At 42.5% G+C, this 27,061-nt stretch overlaps 1 protein-coding gene across 1 annotated transcript in view; it reads left to right on the top strand.

Annotated features, from left to right (window-relative positions):
- ANKRD33B (ankyrin repeat domain 33B) overlaps positions 1 to 25,865 on the top strand; it is a 30,643-nt gene extending 4,778 nt beyond the window's left edge. The window contains exons 3-5 of the mRNA XM_088528918.1: positions 13,864 to 13,993; positions 20,751 to 20,891; positions 25,015 to 25,865. Of these exons, the coding sequence (XP_088385044.1) occupies positions 13,864 to 13,993; positions 20,751 to 20,891; positions 25,015 to 25,865 (1,122 nt within the window). The remainder of the gene's footprint in view (positions 1 to 13,863; positions 13,994 to 20,750; positions 20,892 to 25,014) is intronic.
- Positions 25,866 to 27,061: the final 1,196 nt, after the last annotated feature.

Genomic DNA, 27,061 nt, shown 5'->3' with positions numbered 1-27,061 from the left:
TAGCCACAGCTCAGGTTCAAGAGGGGATTCCCTTGAAGGTTTTCTGCACTTTCTACAGAGAGCATTAAATAGGAATAGCCTTCCGGATGAACTGTACAGTGCATTGGCCGGTTTGGGAAAATGAGATGCCAGTATTAATGGAGCCTCAATGTTCAGACTTATGAAGCCTATCCAAGCTAGTAAAAATTGCCAGCAGAGTAGGTGAGTTTTCCAGTTGCACTGAGACAATCCTTACTGCATAGTAGACGCCTGGATATATTCAGCCAGAAGAAGCCTTTGGCAGCTAGGAGGAACAGCTTTTCCTTTCTTTGTTTTTTTTGCTGCCACGCTGTAGGCAATTCTTCAATACTCTATTACTAGAGCCCTGTCTACATGGGCAATTGAGCAGCGTAATTATATGAGGAGACAGACACGGCTGTGCTGATGGTGCTTCAGAGCAGCTTCCCACGTGGGAAGCCCAGCCTGGGTAAGAAATGACTTATTCGCTGGCAGCGACTGCGCTCCGGGATGTGACGGAGGGAGCAGAACGGCCATTTCGGGGTGACAGAGGAGGAAACGACTCTGTTTCAAGGTCCCGGGTGCAAATACTTTCTTCACCAACATGTTGCAACACCAGCTTCCCCATCAAGTGCCAGCAGATGGGACGCAGCTCTGCCTCCAGGCACTGTCCTGCGGCCTGGCCACGTCGTCCCTGTGAGCCACCTTGCAGAAATAGGGGTGGGAAAGGGGGTGCTGGTTCAGTTTGGTTTCATTTTTTGCTGTTTCTGGAGTTTGTAATATCTTATCCTGCTTCTGTCTGGATTACAGGCTTAATCCCCCCACTCTGATATGAATTTCGCTCATGAGAACGCAGCAAGGCTGCTCGCGTGTGAAGATACTCACGAGCGTAATTGCTTGTAGAATAGGCCCCTTAATTGCTCTAAAACAAAGTGGAGTCCTGAGTACATATAATCTTGTTAGTACCTTGCTTGAATTAGAATAGCTTGTATGCACGTTACTGAATGTTGATGCCTTGGCACATTTACAACATCACTCATCTCCATACGAGTTCCCACTAGGTGCATTTGATCCTTTACATTTATGAGGAGATTTCCTCCCAGCAGTGAGATAAGTAAGTGTGGCCAACAGGATGGCACGCGGACGGAGCTGCGGGTTTCCTCCGCATGCAGCGACGTGGTTGCTGCTCTGCGCCTCACACAGCACTGACACGGTATAAACTGATGTCCCTGCCCTCCGTCCCCCAGCTACCGTGTGGCAGCACGGGATACCGTGGTTTTCCTCTGGTGTTTTAGTACCTGGCCTTCGATTCCATCGGGACTTCGTACCCAGCTCAGGCTTTGAATACCTACCCCAAAATACCATGTTTGCAACTTCCTCATGGAAATGTGGTAATCGCATCTCCTCTGAACTATCACTAAATACATGGTTTTGTGGTCTACTTGTCCTAGCGGGAGTTTTAGGATTATTGGAAGCAATATTATTTAGCACAATTGTTTCATTTACTACAGTTCTATTGTGGAAATATGCCAAATGAGATTTCCAAATATAAAGGGGAAGAATGTGATTTTTTCTTGCAGGATTCTGAAACTGATTTTAGTTGCCTTAGCTAACTATGGGAAACCTTCATTTGAGGTATTTGCTATTGTTTGTAGCTTGCCGGGGTGGGTTGAAGGAGTCTGGCTCTGAATGGTACAGGAAACATCGAGCCCATAATTTTGAGGTAGACACAAAGACCTGACATTTTGCCCTGTAGTTGCTATCGCAGTATTATTCAGGAGCATGCTCTTAGTGCTTGTCAAAGAAATAGAAAAACAATTCCAAAACTTCCTGCCTTTTTTACATCAGTGCCACTTTTTGACACAGGCTTAAGTCACCTTAATTCCTTTGAATTAAAAATAAGTGCCAGGGGAAAGGACAGTTTCCCAGCCTGCCCCCGGGTCAAGGCATTTCTAACGAGTGCTGAACGTTCTAGTAGAAGTGACAGAGGAACCAGAACTGACTTTGAAAATTGATTGTACTTTATTTGGAAATAAATTTAAAACTCTCTGCACAGGAATTTTTGTCTATGGGTAAATGTTTAGGCTGGAGACATATTAAAAAAATAAAAGCCACACACTGATGAAACAGTTCATGCCCCAGTTTCATTGGAATGAATGAAGATATATGAAAAGAAAAATGTTGTTAAGTCTGGGCCTAAAAAATACTTTTCTTACACATGACCTGTGAAAGACACTGAGACTGTAAGTTGTCATTCTGTATTTTCTGATATCCACTTGAGTATGATGACTTAGCACCTGGTTTTGTTTTTCTTTAAAGGGGAAATTAAAAAAAAAAAAAAAAGATGAGAACATGACCTGAAAACAGTATTTATTTTTCTGAAGTTAGGGTTCACATCTCCTGTAGTTTCTGCTGAATCAAAGCCTTTGTGCTTTGTGCAGGTGCAGAATTTCATCTGAACTGCAACTCCTACCTGAGGAGTGGAAGGGGTTTCCTGAGCTGGTCTGGTATAGTTTGGGCACGTGAAGGCTGACGAACTCCTCTGGGGAGATGAAAATCTCTGTCACATAAATGTCATGGGGTGGATGAACTGAAAACTGAGTGTCACTTCTCACCTTCTCATTATTCTTGTTTGCTCTTAATGATCGTGGGCTTCTTTTTCTATCATGTTCTTCGTCATTGTGAATTACAAGCATTTCACAAATATTAATGGAATCATCTTTATTCAGGGTAAAGATGTTTCATTTCTTATCAAATCGTTCCCCCCGTCCTATGGGCCTAGGCACCACAAAAACAAAGAAAATTTCATATATAGGCCACCTCTCCGCTGATCTAATGCACCGATGTTTCCAAGCAGCCAAGCTCATTTTCAGCTGGAGGTTTTTTGTTTTCTGGCTATAAACCTGTGCAGGTGCTGCTGCCTTCACACCTCGAGCAGAGCAGGGCGCCCGGTCCCCGGGGCGCCAGCCTTGCCTGCCTGCTTCGACAGCGCTTGCGAGGGAGCAAATCCTCCACGGCGGCTTCTGTGGCCCGTCGGAGATCTGGGCTGGCTGCAGGTATCTTCCTCTGGCAGAAGAAGCGTCCCAGACATTTTCGCCTTTGGTGGCAAAGCAACAGAGAGAAGGAAACGCCAGCGCGCTCGCTGTAAAGTGGAAGTGACGCCTCTGACTCTTCACTAAACACTCCGTGTACCTTAGCAGAGTTCCATGCCCATACCTTGATACTTACTACAGCTGCAGCAGGAGGTGAATCCTAGTACAGACAATTGAGATAAAATAGAAGAGCTATAACGGGGGCTGGATTCTTAAAAAATACCTTAGAACAATCTTTTATTCATTTATTTATTTTCATTTGATCTATGAAAAATACTGAGCCACCGGGGGGAATATGTTAAGTCCTTTCTTAATCCACCGTCTTGGTGCTCAAACAAAAAGTCAGGCTGAATCTCTCGCAGGTAAGCAGAATCATTAGGGATGAGCCTGTTGCCTAAACATGGTGCTAAATTAATGTAATGCTGCTAGCAAGGACTTGAAAGCCACTCCTGGTAGCGTGACTTAGCCTTGTGCTAACTTGCTGTCTTTCTCCCTTTTGTTAAGAAAAAAGATGCACTTTTGGTGGAATGATGCTGAACTGGCCAGGAAGTAGCTATTCCTTTATGGGAAATGTGATGTACGCTGGGTTTCAAGTCCAATGGCCCTATGCAGTCTATCAGTTACTTTCTAAAACAGAAGGAACCAATCTGATTTTTTTTGTCTTAGCGGTTAGTGCTTGCTCTCTAGCAAGTCGTGAATGCGTGTTATGAGAGCCCATCTGGCATCTGAAGAAATAACAGACACGGATGGACCAGGAGCTTGGTAAACTTTCTCCCCTGTGCAAGCAAAGAGAGGGGAGAACATCAGCCACCCATACACCACCCGGGGGGTTATTGTCCATAGCCATCAATAATGGCTGTTATTAAAAGCACTAGGGGAAAAGAAGCCGTGATGTTCAGAAAACTGAGAAGATGGGAAGTTGGGAAGAAGAGACAATTCTACTGTTGTTTATCCTGGCCTGTCATTACAAAATTTACCAGCAAATGGCAGACTGAGATAGAGACTGGGTTTAGTGCAGGGCACGTCTTCAGGGCAAAGGCTCAGGAAATAGATTAGTGCTTTTATTTATACAAGTGTGACATGCAGACAGTCCTGCCTCTCTGCCGTCACAAGAAGGGCATGCAGTTGTTTATCCCCGTGAAGACCTTTGCCAGGAAGAGCTTCCACCCTGATGGACTTTCCTCCATCAAGTTAATTTGTTTTTTGACCAGTGAGGCCCTTGTTTTCAGTAGCAGATTAGCCACTGATGGGCTCCTGGACTCTTTAGAAGATAGGGATCTGGTGTGATTTCACAGCCAGGATCTTCCAGAAACACCAGCAAAACGAAGTTCATTGAACTCTAACAAAAAAACACTCTTTCACAAGAAGAACAGAAAATCTGTCCTGGGCAAAAAAGGGCACAGCAAAGAGCTCTTCACTCCGTTTACAGAAAGGAACTGAAACTTGTTGGGAATGGCTTTCTTTACATAGCTACAGGGGTTCATTGCCACAGGAGGGTGCTTTCAAAGTTGTCACTGACTGTCATCTGCAGAGAAATCCCCAAGTGAAAATGCACTGAGGTTTTTAAATTGTTGCTTATCAGACGGTGAGAATAGAAACAGGGATAGATTATGAGAGGGTGAAAAGTTTTGTATTTACCTCTTGGCCAGTGTGACATTTAAACTTACTGTTTACAATTTTTTGTGGATTGTGGAGAGGTTTCATTAAAAAATGTGCATTCCAACACTGTTTAGCCTCTTGCAGCAGATAGAAGCTGCAGTAAACCCATGTCTGAAAAAGCATAACAGAAAGGAAAATATATACATTAAACATGTAGAAGAAGAGTTGAATAGTGTCCTAGGAAACTATTACTTTTACTACTATTACTTTTACTTACTAGAATATTTTTTGCTGGTCTCACATCAGTGAACAAAGTGTATTGTATTGGAACCGCTGCTGCTTGATGCATGAGGTGCAAGGCCTGCCCCATCCTGGCTGATCCATCTTTGACTGTTGTTCTGACTTTTTCCTTTATGAAAAAAAACCATATTTCGATAATGCAGTCAATAGGAAGATCATTATGGTAACTTCAGATATGTTCTGGTGTGGGTTGCTAATGATGAGCACATTTCAGTCTGCAGACACAGGATTTGGCGTGGAACCATCTTCTGTGTTTTCATCAGAAATCCCTCCTTAAAGTTAAGTACACGGTTTACCTCATTTCCCAAAATCCGTCTTCTTACTTCTTGCTTGTGAATGCTCTTGCCTGACTTCCAAGTCAGAGAAGAGTTTGCCCTAGCCTAGCACAAATATTGAAATATCTGAGCCTAGCACAAATATTGAAAAATAAAGCAAAGAGGATGCATGAATTTGGCTGTAGGTATCATGTATTATTACTGTCAACACTAGCAAAATCTATCACTAACATTTGACAGTATTAACACTGATTAGTAGGTGCTATACAAACAGTGAATCTAGGATTAGAAAGGCTACATTATTTGTCAAAAATCATATTATTTAGTAGATGTACCCAATGTGACGGTCCAGCTAAACTGAAAATAGGAAATTTAACCTTATAAAAATTGTGATACTTTTTCTACCATCTTCCCACAGTATTTTTTATCCTTTACAGTCAGGCAAGCCATAAATAGGATATAGAACTTCTTCCCGTAAATGGAATTCTTGATGGATTTGCCATTTGCCAGTTTTTCCAGGGATAACTTCCTTTTAGTGTATGGTTAGTGGAAGTAAACCACTTCAGTTGGGCATTTGTCACATAATTTCAAATAGATGTTACTCTTATGAAGCAAATTTCCTTCAAGTGTCCCTACACAGTCCCTCTCCAGAATTACACCTCCCCCAGTTCTGCTGTGACTAGGGAGCTCACGTACTCTGCTCAGCTCTGGTGAGGCCGCACCTGGAGTACTGGGTGAGTTCTGGGCTCCCCAGTACAAGCAGGATGTTGAGCTTCTAGAGAGGGTCCAGCAGAGACACACGAAGATGCTGGAGAGCACGAAGGGGCTGGAGCATCTGTCGTATGAGGAAAGACCAGGTGAGATGGGCCTGTTTAGTCTGGAGAAGAGAAGGCTGAGAGGAGATTTGATCAACATGTTTGAGTACCTGAGGTGTGATTGTCGGGAGGATGCGGCCAGGTTCTTCTCCATGGTGGCCGGTGACAGGATGAGGGGTAACGAATGCAAGTTGAAACACAGGAAGTTCCCCCCCCATATGAGGAAGAACTTCTTTCCTGTGAGGGTGACAGAGCCCTGGAACAGGCTGCCCAGAGAGGCTGTGGAGTCTCCTTCTCTGGAGATCTTCCAAACCTGCTTGGATGCAGTCCTGTGCCACGTGCTCTGGGTGTCCCTGCTGCAGCAGGGGGGTTGGACTAAATGATCCCTAGAGGTCCCTTCCAACCTCAACCATTCAGTGACTCAGTGATTCTGTGACTGCAAAGCTTCATTTTGTACTCATTTGAATACATCAAATGTCACTTCTCATCGACTGCAGTACACTCTCAGACTCATCATCCTCTTTTTCCATAAAAGCTTCTTTAGTCTGTTCATTTCTTTTATTGCACAGTAGTCTGCAGTCCCTAGCAATAGCCGCTCTCCAACCTGCTGCACCTTGACTGGTGCTGGTGGCTCAACAATCTTTTTCTTTCACATACAAATAGGAGAATTTTTCTGCTAGGACGATCAAGAGGATGCAGAGCGGTTTCCCACAGGAGTGAGAAGGATTGTTACTTTTTGTATAATGCTCCTGTTTTCTTCACATCAGGAGAGCCACACTAATTTTATTGTCAGGCAAAAGCTTCTCCTACTATCCTATTTATTGCACAAGTGGCACTGGTTTTATTTGTTGTGTAACGCACGATGTTGCAGGCAGAGTAAAGTGAACTTTCCTGAAACTATTTTTAGAGGCGATTACAGTAGATTTAGATTAGGGAAGCTTAAGAGAGAATTTTTTGCAGAGATGATACATACACTAAGCTATACCTTTACTTAAAGACCTGTAGCCTCATGGATGCAAGACGTGCTTATGAAGGAAGAGGAGTAGAAAAAACAAGGGGTGGGGAAGAACTGTGGGATATCTGCGTATCTGGAGACGGGCACATGTCTTTGTATAGAGGAATGTCATTCACAGAGGGGAATAATTTTTTTGGTTGTGTTTGTAGTGCTGTTAACTGAAGGTGACGTTTTTGTGTCTTCAGTTTGGATGGTGTCGTTTAATTTGGCTTTTGGAAACAAGCTCCTGCTTTAGGCTGCTCAGCGCCTTCACAGATCACCAGGTCTTACATGTCGCTACCTCAGTCTGTGCTGGAATTTGCTTTTGTGCTAGTCCAATCACTTTTCCAAGGAAAATCAGCATCTTCCCCCCCTAGGCGTCTATGGCTTTAAGTTCCTGTTTTTTTTTTTTTTTTTTTTTTTTTTGTTATCAGGTTCCCAATATCAATTTGTAGGTGAGTAAGTTGTTACAAGTTCTTGCTCTAAAAGTTCCACCTAGGTGGTTCTGCATGGGTAATGCCTAAGCCTGTGTGCCGAGTGGGTTTCTGTAGTACATAAACCCCCCTGCCCGTGGGCCTGGTGACCTGAATAATTACCTCATCTCGGCTGTCATTGATCTAATCAGCTCAAGCAATTAATATAAGCTCAAGCTGCTCGGAAACATTTCTGAGATGGCTTTATGCAGAATGGAAGGTTTTGTACAATCTGGATAAATTAGTAAGTCGCAGGTAGTGATGCTTTTTTATTTATTTTCTTTTTGTTTTACTATGATGTAATATGGAATTTCTTCGTTAACTTTCAGAGTTGCACAGTTTTAACTGAGAGCAGAATTTTCGTCATAAAATTTTGGGAAGTTTTTTTTTAATTATAAATCTGATATTTTTATGTGTTAGTAAATTACAAGGAGATAAACTTTAACATTTATGTAACATGAAATATTACATTTCTGAATTATTATTTTAGTAAATTAACAAGAAAAAGCTTAAATGCAACATTTTATTTTGTTATATTCTACTTTTCATCCATTTCTATTACCTATCATAACGCTTGTGCAGTATGCTTTTAACTGAGACATAATTTTCATAATTCCCCCTCCATATGATTATGGATTACAATGAATCATTACTTTTTATTTAATTCTGTTGCATGCTGCTTTAATCACTGCTCTTAAACTGACCTTGCAGAATGGTCATTAATGCTTACAGGCTCTACATAAAGCCAAATAGATAGTCTTTTTTTCCAAAACAGTTATAAAAAACAATAAGTAATGTCATTTTAGGCTTCTGTCAGGCTCATTAAAAAAAATGGGGATAACAGACAAAAGGCTGTAAGAAGCTCTTATCATTCTGAGCTTCTTGGTGGAAAATAAGTTGCCCAAAGGGAATTTATTTACAGCTAAAATAATTGCCTGCTGTATGTGGTTTGCTCTGCTGTTCACCTTGAGTTCATTATTGATCCTCTGATATTTCTTGTGATCTCTATTTTCCATAACGATCTAGAGTACAAATAACCTTACATCTGTAATTTTTTTCCCTAAATCCTGATTTATTAAATTGGCTCCTGTCTGTGATCTCATCTAATCAGACACATTGGCGTGATGTTAGCCAACAGAGCTGGGCAAATGAGAGCTCATTTTTACACGGGCAGCCTTATTGCTGTCACACCAAGGGCGCACCAAGATATACCAGTTTAGAAGGAATCAGAAGTTCTCGAAACTGTTTTATTCTCTTGTAGGCAGGGAAATTTCAAATATTTTACTTCTGTAGCAGCAATACGATATAGTTTTATTGGGATTGTAGCCATATATAATTCTTTTTGTGCGAAAGTCACTCTTGCAATTCTTAACTCTGTTCCGGGAAGGCCAGGTTCTGTTCCTGCGGGTTGGCCATGCCTGAAGCGTTTGATTAAGAAGCATGCGAGGAAATTAAAAGAACTGCTAACATTTTATTTAGAATATATGTCAATGCAGTCATTTAGCACAGACTGGCTGATTTGTCCTATATAATCGTTTTTTTTTTCCATTTTGCTTTGTCATTTCCCAGCAAAGGAGGAGGCTTTGAATCCGTGCTAGTTACATAAGATGAAGGTAGGCTATGCGCTAGCGAAAAGCTCTGGGCGGCTCTGTGAAATGCTAAATATTCCCCAGGAAAAAGACCGAGCCCTTGTTACCTTGCAGCATTAACGGCTTCTGCTTAGAACAACCTGTTTCGGAGCTCGATTTTAAAATGCCCTTTTGTGGAACAACCTACGGTAAATTTTCATGTCGTGGATGTGACGGGTGAGTCGTGCCGTCTGGTTTGTCGTGCAGTGTCTTGCTGTGATATTGGAAACATGAAACAGGATCTGTTGCAAAACTCAGAGACACCGGCAGCCCCAGTCTCCTCTGATAAAGAAATCACTTCTCTCATATTCCAAAGGCACCAGTGCCCTTTCATGTTTGTCATCCCTTTTGCTCTTCTTCTGTATTGAGGATCAAAGCAGGGTTTTTTGTCTGTTTTGTTTCACTGGTTTGAGCAAATGACTGGCAGCAACCCTGGCAGGAAAGAGGAGGCCTTAGCTAACAGAGCAGTCCTTGGAAGTCAGGGATGACCGTGCTTTTATCGTGGGATGTGTGTGTGGCCATTCCTGCTAATAATTAATAGTTGTTGTATGAATAATTCTCTAACTAACATGAATGATTTGGGTTGTTACTCTGATTTCGGTGGTGGTGGGGAGGATGAAAGGGAAAAGAGGGAGGAGTGTTGTAGATGGGGAAAGGTGGACGTCTCCGGAGAGGACATACATTTAAGAGGAATATATGTTTCATCTTCTAAAGCTTTTGCACATAGTGAACATGCCTGAGATCGGATCCACCTGGCAGAGGGTCTTTTATTCATTTGTTTATTTTCCACATAGCCTGACCGCTTCAAAATTACCGTTTATATGAGGAGCAGAGTAACTGATGCCTTGGTAAAACTTTAATGAGGCAAAATGTCATATTTTTAGGAGGCTAACTGGATTATGCAGGTTCAAAATTTTCTAGCTAGAATTAATTTATCTTGCTTGATTTTTATCTTTTAAAGAGATGGTAAGCACACAGCTGTATGTTAACTGCAGACTGCTGCATCGCAGGCTGCTGCTCTACCGGTTGCTTCAGAAAGTGCCTTGCTGGGAGCAAGTTTTTATTCATTATATTTACTAATTGAGATTGTTGAAAGAGTTTAAAATAGATTATGGCTATGGTTAAGAACAGGTAAGGTTAAAAAATCCAGTCTAATAACTCATGCCGTTGTCTCATACCGAATGAAGTCAGTGAGTGCCTGTCTGCCCTGGGCAGTAATCTGCTTGCAGTGCCTTCCAGCAAGCTCAGCACAGGCCAGGCCAGACACAGGTACGAGGACAAGAAAAGAAAAGCAGTTTCTCCCCCGGAGAAGATTGCGTATGTTTAGTCCAACCACTTAAAATGCATACATCAGTGCTTGAAAATATCGATTCCCAGTGTTCCTGCATCACATAGTCCCACATAAAACTCCCACTCTGCAGTGTGTTTTCTTATTCCTAAGTAAGCAGTCTTCACTAGCATCTTTTGAAAATAACCTTTTTAGAAAAGGTTAATATCTGATTAATCTTTCTGGTTCGTAAACTCAGTGCTGACTAAGGCGATCCAGTGATTCTTCTTCAAAGACCTCGTTAGATAAAGCTTTCCCTATGTGTGTTTGAACTCATTTAAAGCTTGATCAGGGAGGAGAAATCAGCACTTGCATTAATCAGCAGCACTGTAATTTGGATCTGAGCTCACCTGCTGGAGTCAGGGAGCCGCCGATTCCGCTGTGCTTTGACTATGTCCTCAGCCCTGACAGAGATGCTGGCAGAACGTAGGGCAAGCACCCCAAAGTGCTGTGATGTTGTGCCTTCTCACAAAAAAGAGCCAGTCCTTGGAGTTTGCTACTGATTGGGTTGTTCCTCTTTGAAAGAGAGAGAAAAGGATGGCTCTGCTTTTCAGAATTCAGTGAATAATTGTAGAGCACAGTATCTGAAAGATGCCGAGTGTACGTTTGCCCACTAGAGAGAATAAGTACTCTAAATTATTCTCATGAGTTGTTGAAAACAGCAATCTCTCTTAAAATTTGTTTTTTTTTCCCACTAAACAATCGATTCCCTCTTCTTAAGAACTTTAGGTCCCCAAATATTCATACACTTAATACTGATATCAGTGGTAATTAATTGGTATTTGACATTTTTTCTGCATGATTTAATCAGCGGAGTTTGGGAATTTTAGTGGCCTCTACCCAGAACATTAAGTGAAAAATGAAATTATTAAGTACTTTAGTTCTTTACTAACAGTAAGTTATTGTAAGTTATTATTAACCACTTACAAATTACTTTTTAAAGTAAGAATGGTTGTATTTTAGTAAAACTCGGGCTAATCTGAACAATCCCAGCAGGATAGTAGATACTTTCCAATAGCTATTATTCCAGGTCATGTGCGGATAAGAAGAGGGAGAAAAAGAGGTGAGAAAGAGAGAACATCTCTACAGGTTCCTGCGTGCAATCTCAAAAGGCTGGTTTGAAGTATTACGGGTTCTTCGCAAGGAACTTGAGATGCTCTTTGTAAAACAGTGGCTGATTCTGTTTGATATTTAGGACAAGGGTGAATTGAGAATAAAATAAATCAGAGTAATAATCATATCCAAAGAGGTAATTGAGCGATTCTGTGGTCTGCAAGCATCCCCAGGAACTGGGATTCATATTGCTCTCACATGGAGCTATTTGTCAGCTAAACCAACAGGACTATCTATAATAATGATAAAACAGGACATTGAAGTACTATCAAGTAGCAACCTTGGTAATGACAATAAATCAGAAGTTGCAGCTGTGGCCAATTGGTGAACAGCCCTGTCTCCATAGTGCCCATGGGGAAAAAAAAAATGAAAGTTTAGGCAAGAATGGCTTAGAAAAATGATGGTTTTGGGCTGATTACTATAGTTGTACTACCAGATGAGGTAGATCCAGCTCACTGAAGCTCCTGCTAAGATAAGGCTTTATGCATCATCTTTTCATGGGACTGTGGTAGTGTTGGAGCTGTTTAAGAGAAGTGGTGCATCAGTAGATACCTACTGTTCCTCCAGCAGCCTGGGCATAGCTTGGCCATGGAGCATTTGCTGTAGGTTTAAGAAGACCCGAGCTTGGGGGATCTGCTGACCATCACTTGTAACACACTCAGCCCCTCCACGTCCCAGCTCTCCTGGGTGCACAGGCCGTCGGGCACACAGTGCATGCTGTGGATGAACTCTTGGGTGATCAGGAAACCAGAGCATGACCTTTGCCTCTTGTTCAACTGAGTGTCCTGGGTCGTTCATTGACCATTGCCCTCCTCCTCTGTGGTCTCACTGGGTGAACTCTTCAGTGGGGTGACCAGAGTGATACTGCTGTTTTCCACTGGTGCTGTACCACGTTACCCACGTGCAGGTCATGTTGACTTGCACATGGGAAGCATCTTCTCCATGTCCTGCTGTGTCCCCAGTGCCCTTTTAATTTTTTTCGAGGGAAAAACAATACACAGCCAGGACCAAATTTGGATGCACTCTGGAGCTTTGTCTGCAGCATGTATGAGAGTGGTGTCTAAAAGAGTTTGTTCTGGCATCGATGGAGTATATGGAAGACACAATGCTACTCGGAGCCATACTAGGTCCTTGCAGATTCTGCAGGGGCCAAGGAAGATCAGGGTGGGCTGCTCCATCTTTCACACTTAACAAGGTTTCCGTGGGGCATCTTTCCTTCCTTTTCGTGGCTGATATCTATTTCATGCTGTACGTTTGGGATTATGAACTCGCAGAATCTGTGTGAGTGCTTTGTAGGCAGGTAGGGTTTCCAGAGAGCTTGAGATTTGTGTCTCTGGCCTTGTCTTTTAAGTAGTTAGATGCTGATGCTGAGCTGGAGAAAACTGAGAGTCATGTGTTGGCAGTGAAGAGGAATTGCAGGAAGCACTGATTTATTTATATCTGTCCTACTCTACAGTCATCAGTCTGATGCAGATGAACACTGGGTTACAAAAGTAATCCCGAAAACAGGAGATAATGGTTTTAATCCTGGTGGTCAAGTGAGCTATCAGGGTTAAGTACCGCAGCTCCATTTAATTAATGGCAAGTGTATTTTGATATATTTTGGGGAGGCTGTCAGTTCATGGCTTTTGAATGAAATGCTAGTTGGATACCAAGCTGAGCTGTATGGCAGACTGCCTGACCTGTGCTCCTTGTGGAAGTTTTACAGCTTCCAGCTGTCATGAAGTACACTAAGCAGAAACAGAAAATAAAATATTATTTTATGAATGAATATCCAGAAAAGTGGCTTAATTGGAAACCTCAAATATGTAGAAGGGGCAACAGGCTTGCTGAAAACATGACTCTTCTCTGACATTTACTCCTCCAGAGAACAAATACATCTTTTTTCAGGGATTAATGTTCAGGCCAGGTCTGTTCATTTTACCTGCAAAATTCATTTTATTATGTTAAAAATCATATCTATTTTAATTTGATTACAGAATATGTAGCTATATAAGCATAAACCATTTATAAGTTGTAACTTTCCAAGCAGCACAGATAAGAATGACAAGTGTTACTCAGGCAAAGGGCAAGAATTAAAAAAAAAACCCAATGTGTTGGATCTGCAAATAGCGTCTGGAGCTGATTTCGGGTTAAGGTGCTAATACAATCCCAGTTCTTAGGTCTAAAGAAAACAAAAATTAAAAAGCTGCCACAGTGAGCTATCCTGAGCCTGCTAACCCTAACTCTTTTTTTATATTTTACTTACAGAATGGTCTTATTGTTGCCTGTTACCAAGGTTATGTGGATATTGTAATAGCCTTAGCCCAGTGCCCTCATCTTGATGTAAACTGGCAGGACAATGAAGGGAACACGGCTCTGATCACGGCTGCGCAGGCAGGTAAGGCTCCTTGTTTCACCTCTTGCATGCTGGGTCTGAGAGGAAATTGAGGCTATTTTTTTTCTTTTTGTCAAAGCCCTAAGAGAAATTAGACTGCATAAAACAATCCTGGTCATTCCCTGCCAATGAATTAACAAACCATTCATTTCTAGTAGATTAAATTATTAACAATTTAAATAAATATTTTAACTTCAAAATATGTTAACTTCAAAACAGAAATCATGCCCCAAACATGCAGTCCTATACTCCCTTGCTCCTTTAAGCTCTTTTGTCTTCTTTTTGCTCTGGCAAGTGCCAGTCAGCATTGTGGTAATATAATGTGCTGTATTAGTGCTCATAACTTTTTGTCATATTTTTTCACCTACCTCAGGGGCCTGTAGCAATTGCTGACTACAGGAAAATGTATCATCATTCAGAGATACTTCAGCTGCACATCCGTTATTCAATCACTCCTTAGTTAAGGGCAAAAGAATACAGGTACATATAGTCTCAGCGGGATTCAGTTTTCACCAGTGCTGATTTTGTAACAGTTTGAAGGTACTGACATTAGCCAGGTTAATCCTGATAAAGGCTGAAGAGCAGAGTTCACCTCTGGGTCTTCTTTTATCCCATCTAGCACCATGATCTTCTGAGAACAAGTCTAGCAGCTCATGTAAGAGTCCCCACGATCTCCTCCCCAAATCCCCTCCCTTCACCAGGAAACGAGTCATTAGCCATTAATTACCCTTTCTTCCTGGCCAGGGAGGGTAGGGGATGTCCTTGGGAGTGGGGATGCAGATCATGAGAGGGATCCTGGCTGTTCTTCCCTGTTTGCATGGAGGAAACTAAATGGACAGACACTGCAAGCAGTGACTGCAGATTGCGGTGGTTAGGATTTGGTTTTAACTGTTGTAGTATTGTACCTGTGAAAAGTGAAGTCTTTCCCAGTCTCTGTGAAGCCACAGAAATCACTGTGAGATAAACCTTAAACATTCAAGGAACTGCTAGTGGAGTTGCCCTGTTAGGAGTGAAGTCGATTACAGAATCTTTCTCAAGAAAAATAAGAAGTCTTCAAAACTCCAACCTACTTTTATTTATCTGCCCAAAAATAAATTTGGACTATGAAAAGTTTCACATCTTCTAGACATTTATACTTAATGAGCTCAGCTTTAATCCAGAGGGCTGACATTGACATGACCCCGTCTGTCAGTACCTGCTGCTGATCCCTAGAAGAATGGGAAATGACTGCAGTCAGCAGAAGCTTATACAAACTCATAAGAACTTGGATGGTTTCTCCTGCCCGTGGTAATCCTGAGCTACACTGGTGTCAACACCAGTTATTTAACTCATTATCGCTACCTATGAGAGGTAGAAGTAATACCGATTACCGTGCGGTTATCACTGCAACCAGAGGACTGTATTGCAGGCTGATAAGAGCCCAGTCCTCTTCAGCTGGTTGGGCAGTGCCAGCATTTCCTGCCAATTCTTGGCAGTTTTGATAAAATGGTATGGCACACTTACAGGTCCTGAGTTGTGTGAGACATAATGAAAACCAAGAGGATTATTTGATTCTTCCTGAGATATTGCTATAAAGCCTACAATTTAGCTTTAAAAAGCTGCCTGCATTTATTACTGGTGAAATGCATTGCCAAGAAGTGATGTCCTCTGCTTATCCTGCAAACGCCAACTCCAGTCAGAGATACAGCTCCACAAAGTTCCTGGAATTCAAGCCAAATCTGCCATTTATAAAGAAATGTTCTCATGATTTTGCAGAGGGACCTGAAACTGACATTTGGATTGTTTTTCTCTTGGGGTCTACAGACAAGAACAGCTACAAAAGTCTACAGAACTGTGCTGAATTTGAAGTGGTGACCCAAGAATGAAAGGTTTAGTTGTTTGGTAGCAATGTTCGGAGGCAACTGCTAGCTCAAAAGGTGTCATAGACATACCAGAAAAAAAGTCTGCTGGCTTCTGAAATTGTTTCTGAAGGCCACCTTTGCACAACCTTATTTGTGCAGGTTGCTTCTTCCTAGCCTCCCTGCTGTGTTGATTGCCATTTTACATGGTTTGAGTAGAAGATACAAGGAATTATACTGTCTAGTTTCTTTCATTTCTTCTCCAAAACGACAGCATTCGGGATGATGGCAATCTCCAAAGAAGAGCAGGTCAACAGGAAGTAAAAGCACAAAGACAGTTCTCAAAGAGCTACAGTTATCACTAAGTAACCTTTTTTTTTTTTTTTTTTTTTTTTTTCAGCCCGAAAACTTTCAGAAGTGCAGTGAATCACTTGCCTTATTTGAAGTATAAGAAGTGTTGCTAAGTAGTTGGAGTCCTCCCACAGCAGGTTTCTTTTGATTCCTCAGGTGGGATGCTCAGAAGGCTGCTACCTGGAGCCTGGGCTCTAGTCATGATCCTCACCTGCATCATTCACCTGGAAGACTGGGCTCAAGCGCCTGTCCCAGCTACTTGCAGTCCATTTTTATTCAGCACTGGTGAAGATTTTCAGTATGCAGTGATCGGTGCTGAATTATCAGGCTGCTACCACAGTAGCAGCATTGCTTTTCTAGAGTTTTCAATGCATTTATTTCTAAAATCACTAAACACACATCTACTAAGGATTACATTCTCTCCTAGAATTGAATATCTTCTGTTAGCATGGCAGAAGCTAACTGAGTACAATTAAGAGGAAATATGTATTTCAGTTTTCCAAAAATTCTACAAGAATCAGGTATTCTGAAATTCAGCCTGTCCTAGTAATGACCAAAGCAAACACTTTTGAGCTACAGTTCCATATTGTTGTCCAATACCAGTCTTTAAAAGGAAAAATGCGTGATCACTTGGCTACCACCATGCTTGGACCCCTCTCTTGCAGAGATTTTTGTTTGTTAGAGTGGCATTAGCAATCTCTCTGCGTTAAACTTTGTACAGAGTCTTTGCATTCTTTCTTCTCATTCCGCAAAAAATAGGAGGGGAAACCAAAAAAAGAAAGCCGAAAAGTGTTGAAAAATTCACAGCGCACAAAGCCAGGATTTCATCAAATATTCAATCAACTGATGTATCTCTTGGATTTTCTCTTCAAGTCATTAGAAAGTAGAAATAGTAGAAAAAATACCAAGGTTCAAACTCAAGAGCACACTCTTTCCTAGCTATGTGATACTTATCCCTCAAAATTACTGCCAGAACAAACTAGGCCATAGAAATAATATTATTTTTGCAGCATAAAACAAATTGTTCACCAAAATTACTGTTTGTCGTATGGAAAGTAGTAGTAAATTCGCATTATTTCAGGCAATTGTAGGGGGAACTCTGGGGGCTCCAGCAAGGTCTGGCCTTTTTGTTGTGATCCCCTCACCAGCCTGGCTGTTGGGTGCTAAGGGCATCCTGACTCCAAAGAGGACCTGTGTGGGACAGAAACTGTGGTCCTGGGGTGTCTCTCCATGGGTGCCAGTGACTGTAACGTGAGCTACAGAGAGTAAGGGAGGCTCTACGGAGGCTCTTTTATTTTGGGTAGATGCAGTTAAAAAATCCGCACTTGCTTATGGAGTTTTGTGATTACTTGGACACGCTGCTCAAATCTGAGCATCCGTTGGAATTAAATAGAGCTATTTCAGAGGCCAGCTATTATCTTCAGGGAAAATTCAATTCCTCATATCCATTTGCTTTGGGTAATTTTAGATTCACGTATTTCCAGGAGAGCATCTAAAGCTGAAGGTTTCCTGGATGGGCAGCCCTAAAGAACATAGTGTGGAGGCATCAGTGAATAGCAGTACTTTCTTGATAAGCTTATTGGTATATAAAATACCCAGTACCAAAGTACTCAAATTAGGGTGTGGTTTTCAGTTTGAAGATTAGTGTCTTTTCTGCTCTGTCTCTTGGTATTTCTTTCAGACCTGGGATCCCTTCTCAAAGAGGACTTGGATTCCTGAACTGTCGCGTTGTTACCGCCAAAGCGGGTCGTGTCCCAAAACTGTCGATTTTCTTAAAGCAGGAGCAAAGCTCATGAAGTGGCAGTACTGGGGCAGTGCAGAAAGGATGGGAGCTAGACACGAAAATAAAAGAGGAAGGGAGGGAGGAAGGAAGCAGGAGAAGGGGGAGGGAGGAAGAGAGGAAGGAAGGGAAGAAGGAAGGAAGGAAGGAAGGAAGGGAGGGAGGGAGGGAGGGAGGGAAAATGTAGTGGAGGAAAATTGCAGTAAGTAGAAAAACTCGATAATAAATTTTTTAAAATCGCCCATTTTTGAAATACATGTTTGGTGTCATAGGGACCACTTGGGGCAGCGGTGTACAACCATGAACACAGAATAAGAGATTAGCCCGATATTTTTTTTTTATTAATGAATACAGGAGGGCACAATCACCTAAAATATCCACATCATAAAAGACACTGGCATCTTCAGTTCAGTGAATACTTATCTGGCAGAAAGCATTTGCTACCCATAGACCAAATACAGCCTTTTTACAGGCCTAATTCACTGGCCAGACCATGAAGCTGTGTGCTAGAGCATCTTCCTTATTATGCAGATTACCCTTCTGCCTCTATTACATAGATTATTAGGTAATATTGTAATCATTATATGCATTTCCTCTGTGGCAGCAATTAAGTGAATTTCAGCTACGTGCAGACATCTGTCCTTATCTCTAAATACGGCTCAGAGCACAAAGAGCCGGACCCTTAGCGTGCTCGCTGTGTTAGGAATACATCTGCCTTGCTAACAGCCAGCACCTGATGTGAATTCAGCATGCCCCAAGCGGCTGGGGCTGGTCTAATTTATTTTAGAGGCGCCTACAGCTTTTGTAGCAGACTTTAAATCACCCAAGACTCACCTCGCTTATGATTTAGATGAACGCTTTTAGGTTACCCAGATGCAGGGGAAGTGAGACAAACTTTATGGCCTTAAATCAAAAGCGTGTGACACAGTTTCAACAACAACCACAACAGCAACAACAACAACAACAACAACAAAACTCGGCAGCTCTGAGTTTTGCTTTGAATTTGAGATTTGTTTGAACTTGAAATTTGAAGCAAACCTCAGAGGACCAAAGCTCCTGCAGATTAAAACTGAAGTGGTTTGCAGGAATCTCTGTGACGTAAAACTTCTGAGAAACACAACCTTTTTTCTTTTTTTTTTCTGTTTTAACTTTAGTTTTCTTTGTTATTTTTTTGCTTTTTTTTTTTTCTGTATCACTGGGGGGTCTTTGTAGTTTCCCAAAGAGCATTGCCTGAGCAAGGCCTTTCAGGATTGACTCTTGAGATTATCCAGGATTGCCAAAGTATCTCTCACTGTAACTCCCTTTTGGCAAAGGGAGGAACATCTCTACTCATGTAATAACTGATGGAGAATCTTTCATCTTAGCATTTCTCCCTGTGTCCCTGATCACAAAGCAGTATTTCGACTATTCCCAAACCTTCAGGGAGAAGGACACTGCATGTACATGGATGGAGCAGAGCACGTCCTGCGAAGCATGTTGGGCACAAAGACCCTTCTGATTCTGGTAGTAACTGGTGTCCTCTTGGGATTCGAGCTGATGCCATAAAATCAGTAACGCCGAAGCCGCTGGATTTAGGAAACACAACCGGGTCACTTGTTTGTGCCACGAGGCCAGGTCGCTTTTGCTCTCTTCAGCATGCGGCAATTTGCTTTAGCTTTGCATTTCTTTTGCATCAGATTGCCCAAGACAGAGGGAGGTCCTCAGTTGGCTTCCTCTGGCTCTGCTGCGCTGTGTCCACATCTGCCCCGGCTTTGGGAAGCTTCCCAGTCACCCAGTGAGGTGGCAGAGCACAGAAGACTGTTGGAGATGAAGAGCAGGACCAGTCAAACATATTGGAATTAAATACATTTGTTTTTTCTAATTTGGTGAAGATCTTCCTAACTATCTGCCTTTCACAGCGAATGCAGGACTATGTTCATACTAAACAACTGCTGATGGAAACTGCACCAGATGCGCCACTGTAGCTTTAAAATTTGTTCTCTGTGAATTATAGTATGCTTCAGTATCATTTCTAGAGGAATCTGAATGACATACATCACAGAACATTCAACTGGACTGCAAAATGAGAGAAAATTTTTACAGCTCACAGTAATTAAATTGTGATTTTTGCAGCTGCCTGACGGACTGCATTATAAAGCATCAAAACAGCATAAAAATGAATGACAAGTGAAGGGGAAACTGCCTTGAATGAGTCATAATGGCACTAGATATTATATGTCTTGTTCTGATAGTCCAATTTCAAAGGTTTGATGTTTGAATTGGTCTTCCAACCACATAGCCAAGAGATAGCTTTAGCTTGCTGACACCAGTTAATCCTGGCTCACAAGGCAAGTGAATGGCACCAACAGTTGCTTTTAGAAACAGAACTTGAGTCATTTGTTCTCCTGCAAAAGCAGGAGAACAGCCCCATTGTCCTGTTGCTGGAGAGGCAACAAGTGGCTTTAGGCTGTTGGATAGAAAAATAAATAAAACAGCTTTATAGGATTATGTGCAAAATATTTCTTTGTCTAGTAGCGACCCAAGCATTGGTTTCTTAATATTCTTTGTTGGAACTACCACCTGTATCACCTTTTAATAAGCTAATATTTACCAGGGAGAGTGGAAAAGCTACGCTTCTGCCATTAGGTGATGAGCCTTCCAAAAGCTGTAGAAACTCCCTTGGCATATTATTAATTTTCTTTGTTTTTCAGTTCTCAAACCTGATTAATTTGCAATGATTAATTTGTAGTTGTAATTTCAAACAGCCCCTCATTTGATGGTGTATTTTCTCTGCTTTTCTGTTTCTTTGCAGGGCACATAACCATTACAAACTATCTGTTGAACTATTATCCTGGGCTTGATATTGAGAAGAGGAACGTGTTTGGGTTTACCGCCCTCATGAAGTCGGCCATGCAGGGCCGCACCGATTGTATCAGGGCCTTGATGCTGGCAGGTAAGTCAAGGGCTTCGCTGCTTTTTCATCATCATCTAACTACAAAGACTAGGTGGTCACACATGGGAAAAAAAAAAGAATCTTCCTCAAAGTTCTTCGTGTCTTTTTAACATGGGAGTACAAGACACAGGGGCAGGAACAGGTCATTGACAAGACGTACACTGTGGTGGCCTTTTTTGCCATGACATTGCTTGCTTTTCATATAGTAAATAAATAACAAATAAATAATACATAAGTTAATAGTAATTAATAGTTAAATAGCAAATAATTAGCACAAATAGGTAAATAAATAATATAGCTATGGTAATATTATTGTATTACCATCGTAGATATTTAACACAAACCAAGTGGCATGGAAGTGATAATAGATTGCATTGTATCATGATGATATGATACAATGATAACAGATTGCAGCAATAATAAGACAGATCTTCATTTTCTTTGCAGACTTTAGACCGTTAATAATTTCAGCTGTTTTGCTGTTACGGAAGCCTCACCCTTCATGATTTATATGTTTTAAGTAGACAGGCATTTATCAAGCATGGTGATATTATATTCTTCCATTCTCATAATATCCACTTTCTAGATGTTGATTTGACATAGCAAATGATCAGATAATATAGAAACTGTTACATTATTTTTTGCAATGCCTCTTATGCTGGAATCAGTGCTTTGAAATCATATCACTCATTTGGAATTAATTTTCTTTATGAAGAAAAGCTATAAAATGACTGTTAAAGATAGAATGCTGCACAATAGAGTTGTTGTGCACTTTGTACAGATGCCAGCTTAGAATTTCCCAGTGTTAGTAATAAATTGTCAATTAAAATGAAACTTCAATTCCAAGACCTTATGACTTGTCAAGTTGACCTTACAGTCTCATGACTTTCTATTATTGTCACTGAAGATTTGATGGAAGCTTCTTCTTTCTGTTTTGGTCCCTATTCTAAAACCTTCCCATCCCTTGAGGTAACTCGGTCTTAGTTATTATATTGTTTGTACAAAAAAAAAAAAAAAGCAAGTATCAAAGTTCAGTGTGTTGTTGCTGCCTCTGGAATCTCAATCTCCACCTTCTGCCTCATGAGTTTTGTACTGGCCTGCCTGTGCATTAGAGATAGTGAGGACATCAAACACCATTCATTGGCTAAAAAGGTATAGAGCTAATATACAGCTAATATACTAGAGCTAATACACCCAAACTGAAGTTTATTTACAGATTTTGGGGAGCTCTTTGCAGGTTTGCACGTTTTCAATTTAAATTATGGCACCCAAAAGCGGTGTGGTAAAGTTTGTGGGATTTTTTTTAGCACTCCACAGTACATGAGAAAGGAGCTGTTGGAATGAATTTACAAAGACTTTGTAGTTTAAGGAGTAATCAGTGGCTGCTAGTTTGCTGAAGGAGATGAAAGAAATTGTTATTGAAACGTTTTGACAAAAAAAAGGAAAGTCTCACAAACAAAACAACTCCCAAACTTCCAGCAAAATTTTGTGTTGAGAAGCAAGACATGGAAATACGGGAGGAAACCAGCCACAATCAGCCATGAGCCTACTTGCATAACCTCTGACTTCCATGTAGCTAACAGCCTGTGCGTGTGTCTAGCAAGCTTTGCATCAAGGCAGTCTTCAGAGCCAGAATCTCTTTAGTGGCTTGGATAAGATCTCCAGTGACTGGCACCTCCTTAGGGCAACACAGGAGGGCAGTAAAGGAAAACATCTCACCTATCAAGCTGCCGAAGTATGGATTTAGCAGACGGATGGGGAAGAGGTAGAGGCAAAGCATAACAGATGGTTGGAACTGGATTTTCAAAACGACTGCTCTTTCTCAAACCTGAGTTCCTGGAGGATGCCCAAGGTTGGTCGCTGCAAGATTAAGGCACTCAGAGATACTACACACTTGGCCAGAACATTTACTCTTTCAAAGTGAGTCTTCATAACACGGGAATTTGCTGTTTGGGAATGCAGAATGAGAACACAGCAGTCACTCATCCGCAGTGTACCACAGCCTGCGAGGCTGCTGCCCGCAGTAATTCCTGTCTCTGGCCTAGGCGTAATCTCTAGCGTAAACTCGGTGCTGCTTCACTGAAATCATTGGAGGGGCTCTGGGCTTTCAGTGCTATGTATAAAATAGCTCAGCAGCAGGTGTGCGCCTTCCCACGCTCTTTCACTCCTCGTCTGAAAACATGGTGTTCCCCAGTGGATTGGCCATGCACTCTGCTGTTTTCACTCACTGCTTTTTAAATATCTATCCTCAGCCCCTTCATCAAGGCCCTTCTGTTAAAGCTCTCTTGGGGTTTTGCTTTTTCCCTCTGATCTAATGCTTATTCCTCAAGCTCTTGCTAGAAACTGTCTAACCCAAAGTCCTGCTTAGAGTCGTTTTGCATTGCAAGGCCGAGGAGGAGTGCAGTTTTCCCTCAGGAAACGTGCTAGGATGTGTCAGTGGCTTTGGATTAAGCGGAGCTGCACAGCTGGCACTTTGGTTGTCTGGTGCAAACATCATCAAGGATGCTGCTTTGCATCTTAAGGGGCGTTAACCCTTATCTTAAGGGACATTAAGCCTTTTATACAGTGTATTGATATCCCAAAGTGGCAGGAGTATTCAAACTAGTTGTGTTGAAAAATGGTGTTCAGGGCAATCTTCCCAGGAAAATAGGGGCTAATGGCAGATACTTTTTTTCTGTAAGAAAACCTGTTGGCTGCACTTACACTGGAATGACAGTTCAATAACACTGCTGTAACGTTTTGAAAGGAACAGGTCTCATCCAGATGAGACATTCTTCTGAATGCCAGGTTTGTTCAGCAATATCTCTAGGTTGGTACAGAAACCATACTATGATAGTAAGCCATGTTTTAGAAGAGATTTTGTGATGCAAGGAACGAAGTCAGCATTGATTTCTATTAAAAGATTTGGGAGAGGAGAACATGGCTGGATATGAGGGGTTTGGTTCCACCCATCCTTCACTGACATTTGTCTATAGCTTTTGTGATCATTAGCTTCTTCAGACCTTGCTGCCTTTGAGATCTCGGGTTTTCTCAGTTCAGAGCTAATGAACTCTTATTTAATTAAATCTTCCTCCTCTTTGCTGTCTTTCTGCCTTTCAGTGTGGGACTCATTCTTGAATCCCTGCAGTATCTCAGTCTTTTGTCTCCGAAAGATCCTTTCTGCAAACTTCATTTAAACCGAGGTATTTCTCATCAATCTCTTTGCTTAGGCGGTCTCCCTCCACTCACACTGACCCTTGGACTATTTCTCTGCATCTTCTTTTCATGTGTTTCCTCAGGAATTCAGGAATCAGCTGGTACTTAAAGAGTTAAAGTGGAGCTTCTGACCACCTACCCTGTACTCTCCGTTTTGCTGTGATTCTTCTGTAGCAACAAAACATCTTTTGCCTGGAATTTTATATAGGAGCCATTGCAGACTAGTTGCTTTGCACTAGTTCCTTTGGTTGCCATTACTGATATCTAGCCTTCCGCATGTCAGTTTGCAATGTTGTCATCAAGATAATCCATGCTGAAAATAATACTTTGTCATGATGTTTCTCTGGCCTCTTCCTCAGGTCTCACTGTGTGGACAACTCCATCTTCCAAGGCAATGTGACAGAATGTCTTTTTTTTTGTGGTGTAGGTCAGTTTTGTGTTGACTGTTTGAACATGGTGCTTCAGCCTTGTATTCTGTTGGCTGTTTTCATCACTAGTGAGCATGGAGTTGGTGTTTTCATGGACCTTTTTGTTATTAGTTCTAGATGTCTCTTCTGAGTGGCAATGATGAGTGCAAAGCCCATTGTGAGTGAAGGATATTTGTATATCAAATTGTTTCTTTCCATGTTCATGGAAGTCTTTCTTACAAAAATTCATTGCAGTTGAAATTCTTTTGTATCTCTCTGTGCATTGTTTTAAGAGAATTTCATATATACAAGTTCATTTTTTTTATATTGCTTTTTTCATATCTATCAAGAGTCCAGAAATTCAAGACCCACAATCTCTCCTTATTGCGTTTTGACACAAATATTGTAGTACATCATGTGGGATATTTTCTTGCCAGGATCTACATGACACAACTCTGATCGTGGTAACAGAAATGTGGACACTTCATTAAGTAACATCAGTTGTTTTTCCTTTCTTTCAGGGGCAAATGTTCATGCGACAGACCCAAGCCGTGGACTGACTTCATGGGAATGGGCTTGTTACACGGGAAGGTCAGAATCTGCCTTCATCATGCAAAAGCTGATGGACAGGCCATGCCCGGAACAGTTTTGTGATCAGTATACGCCAGAATGGCCAAAGATGAAGGAACTTCTTGCCAAGGCTGCGGAGCCAAAGAGCTGTTTGCAGAGGATTACGGAGTGTGTGAGATCCGCAGTCTCATTCCGGTCTTTCCGTGGCCCAGAAGAAGACGGGGTCCTTGACCACATGGTCCGGGTGACGACAAGCCTGGGCAGTCCCTTCATTGCCCTGTCGTGCCGGACCGTGTGCCCGGGAAGCCCTCCTTCCGTGGGCAAACGCAGGCTGGCCGTGCAGGAGATCCTCCGGAGGCAGCGAGCCGAGCAGATCCGCTCTCAGGACAAGGACCACGTCAGCAGCTACGAGCGGCTCTTCCAGAACTCCAAAGTGACGCTGGTCCGCAAGAAGAAGGACCGGCGGGCCAGCCTGCAGCCCGGCAGCCTGGCGGTGCCGCCGGCGAGCGCGGTGGCGCTGCGCAAGGCCAGCCTGCTGCCGCTGCACCTGCTGCGGCGCAGCAGCGTGCGGCCGGGCTTCGTCATCCCCAAGGTGCGCGTGAGCAAGGCGCCGCCGCCCGCCTACCAGCCCGACAGCGCCCGGCGCCGCAGCAGCGCCAAGGACGACCCCTACCTGCAGGTCCCCAAGTGGAGGTACAAGGAGCTGAAGGAGGAGCGGAGGAAGGCGGAGGACGTGGAAAGGAGAAGGGCGGCGGAGGCCCAGAAGCAGAGGCAGGCGTCCCCGGCCAGGTGCAGGACCTGACGTGGCGGCAGCCGCACGCGAGGGTTTGCGGCCGCTCGCCCGGTCACCTGGGCAAGGCGCAGGGTGCAGGGCGCCACGCGCCGAGCGGGAACGCCGCGTAGCGGCGCCGACGTGCGGGACCGGGGCACGGGCTGCGCTGCCGTGCGCCTCGTGAGGGCCGCGGGTATCCGCGGGTGGAAGACGTAGGGGAGTTTACCTGTCCGCTGTTGATAGCAAGTTTAAATGGTGCTGTGCTTCTGTGGTTTTCTTTTTTTTACCCAGTTCCAGGTGAATGACTGAAAAAAAGGCTTGAAAGTAAACGAGCATGTGTGTGAAAGGATCAGATTTTGTGTTTGTTCATTTTGTAACAGGTGAAGTTAAGGAGTTGTGCTCTTAACTCTAGGTATTCTTTCCTCTCTTTAGTTAGGTAGAGCTACTGCAAGGATTTATAGTAACGTTGAGAAGATTTAATTAAACCAACGTGTTGGTGGGCAGTGAAGGTCTGCAGTTGTTTTGAATATGAAAAGCACTTTATGGCATTTTAATTCCAATAATCAAGATTTAAGATAGGGTAGGTATTAAACTCTACAGCTCTATACAGTCTGTACGGATGCACTTCTTGATGCTGTCGTTTGTTCTGTTGAGTATAAAAAGGGCTGTATATGAAACATTTCTGCAGTCTGAGGTGTTGGTATCCACTGCAGATATAAATCAGGTGCAGGGCCTGATTTCTGTTACACCACCAGAGCACATGAGCCAATTTTTCAATGCCATGGTCACCTAAGACTTACCTCCCTCATTAAGTTTCCTCATATCTGCTGTCTGTTGTCTCCTCTTTAGTCTCAGGGAATTTTTTGTCTTTGTGTTTAGCTTTGAAAGAAGGGAGGTGGTGAACCATAGGCAGGCTTTGTTGTTGTTGATACTCAAGTTCCTGTCAAAAATCAGACCAGGTTTACTGTGAACTCTAGGACTTTTGCAGATTATTGCCAGCACAGGATGATTATGCAATTTCCAGAAATTCAAGTAGGTATCACGTACCTCCATAAGCCATGAAAATCCAGCCAGAGATGCAGCATTAGGTAGCTCATCCCCAAGTGTTTGGACAGCTTGGCCAGTCATCCTTGCACGCTTTGATCCTATGCATCTGAGTGCCTGGAGAGGACAGCACCTCACTCCTCTGTCTCTACACTGGGGAAAAACACGTGTCCCTCAATACT

This window comes from Tinamus guttatus, unplaced genomic scaffold, assembly GCF_059628265.1.
Source record: "Tinamus guttatus ecotype Peru unplaced genomic scaffold, ASM5962826v1 Tinamus_guttatus_pri_ptg000315l, whole genome shotgun sequence".
Taxonomy (NCBI): Eukaryota; Metazoa; Chordata; class Aves; order Tinamiformes; family Tinamidae; genus Tinamus; species Tinamus guttatus.
Note: the sequence above shows the minus strand (reverse complement) of the source record. Positions and strands in the feature narration are given on the sequence as shown.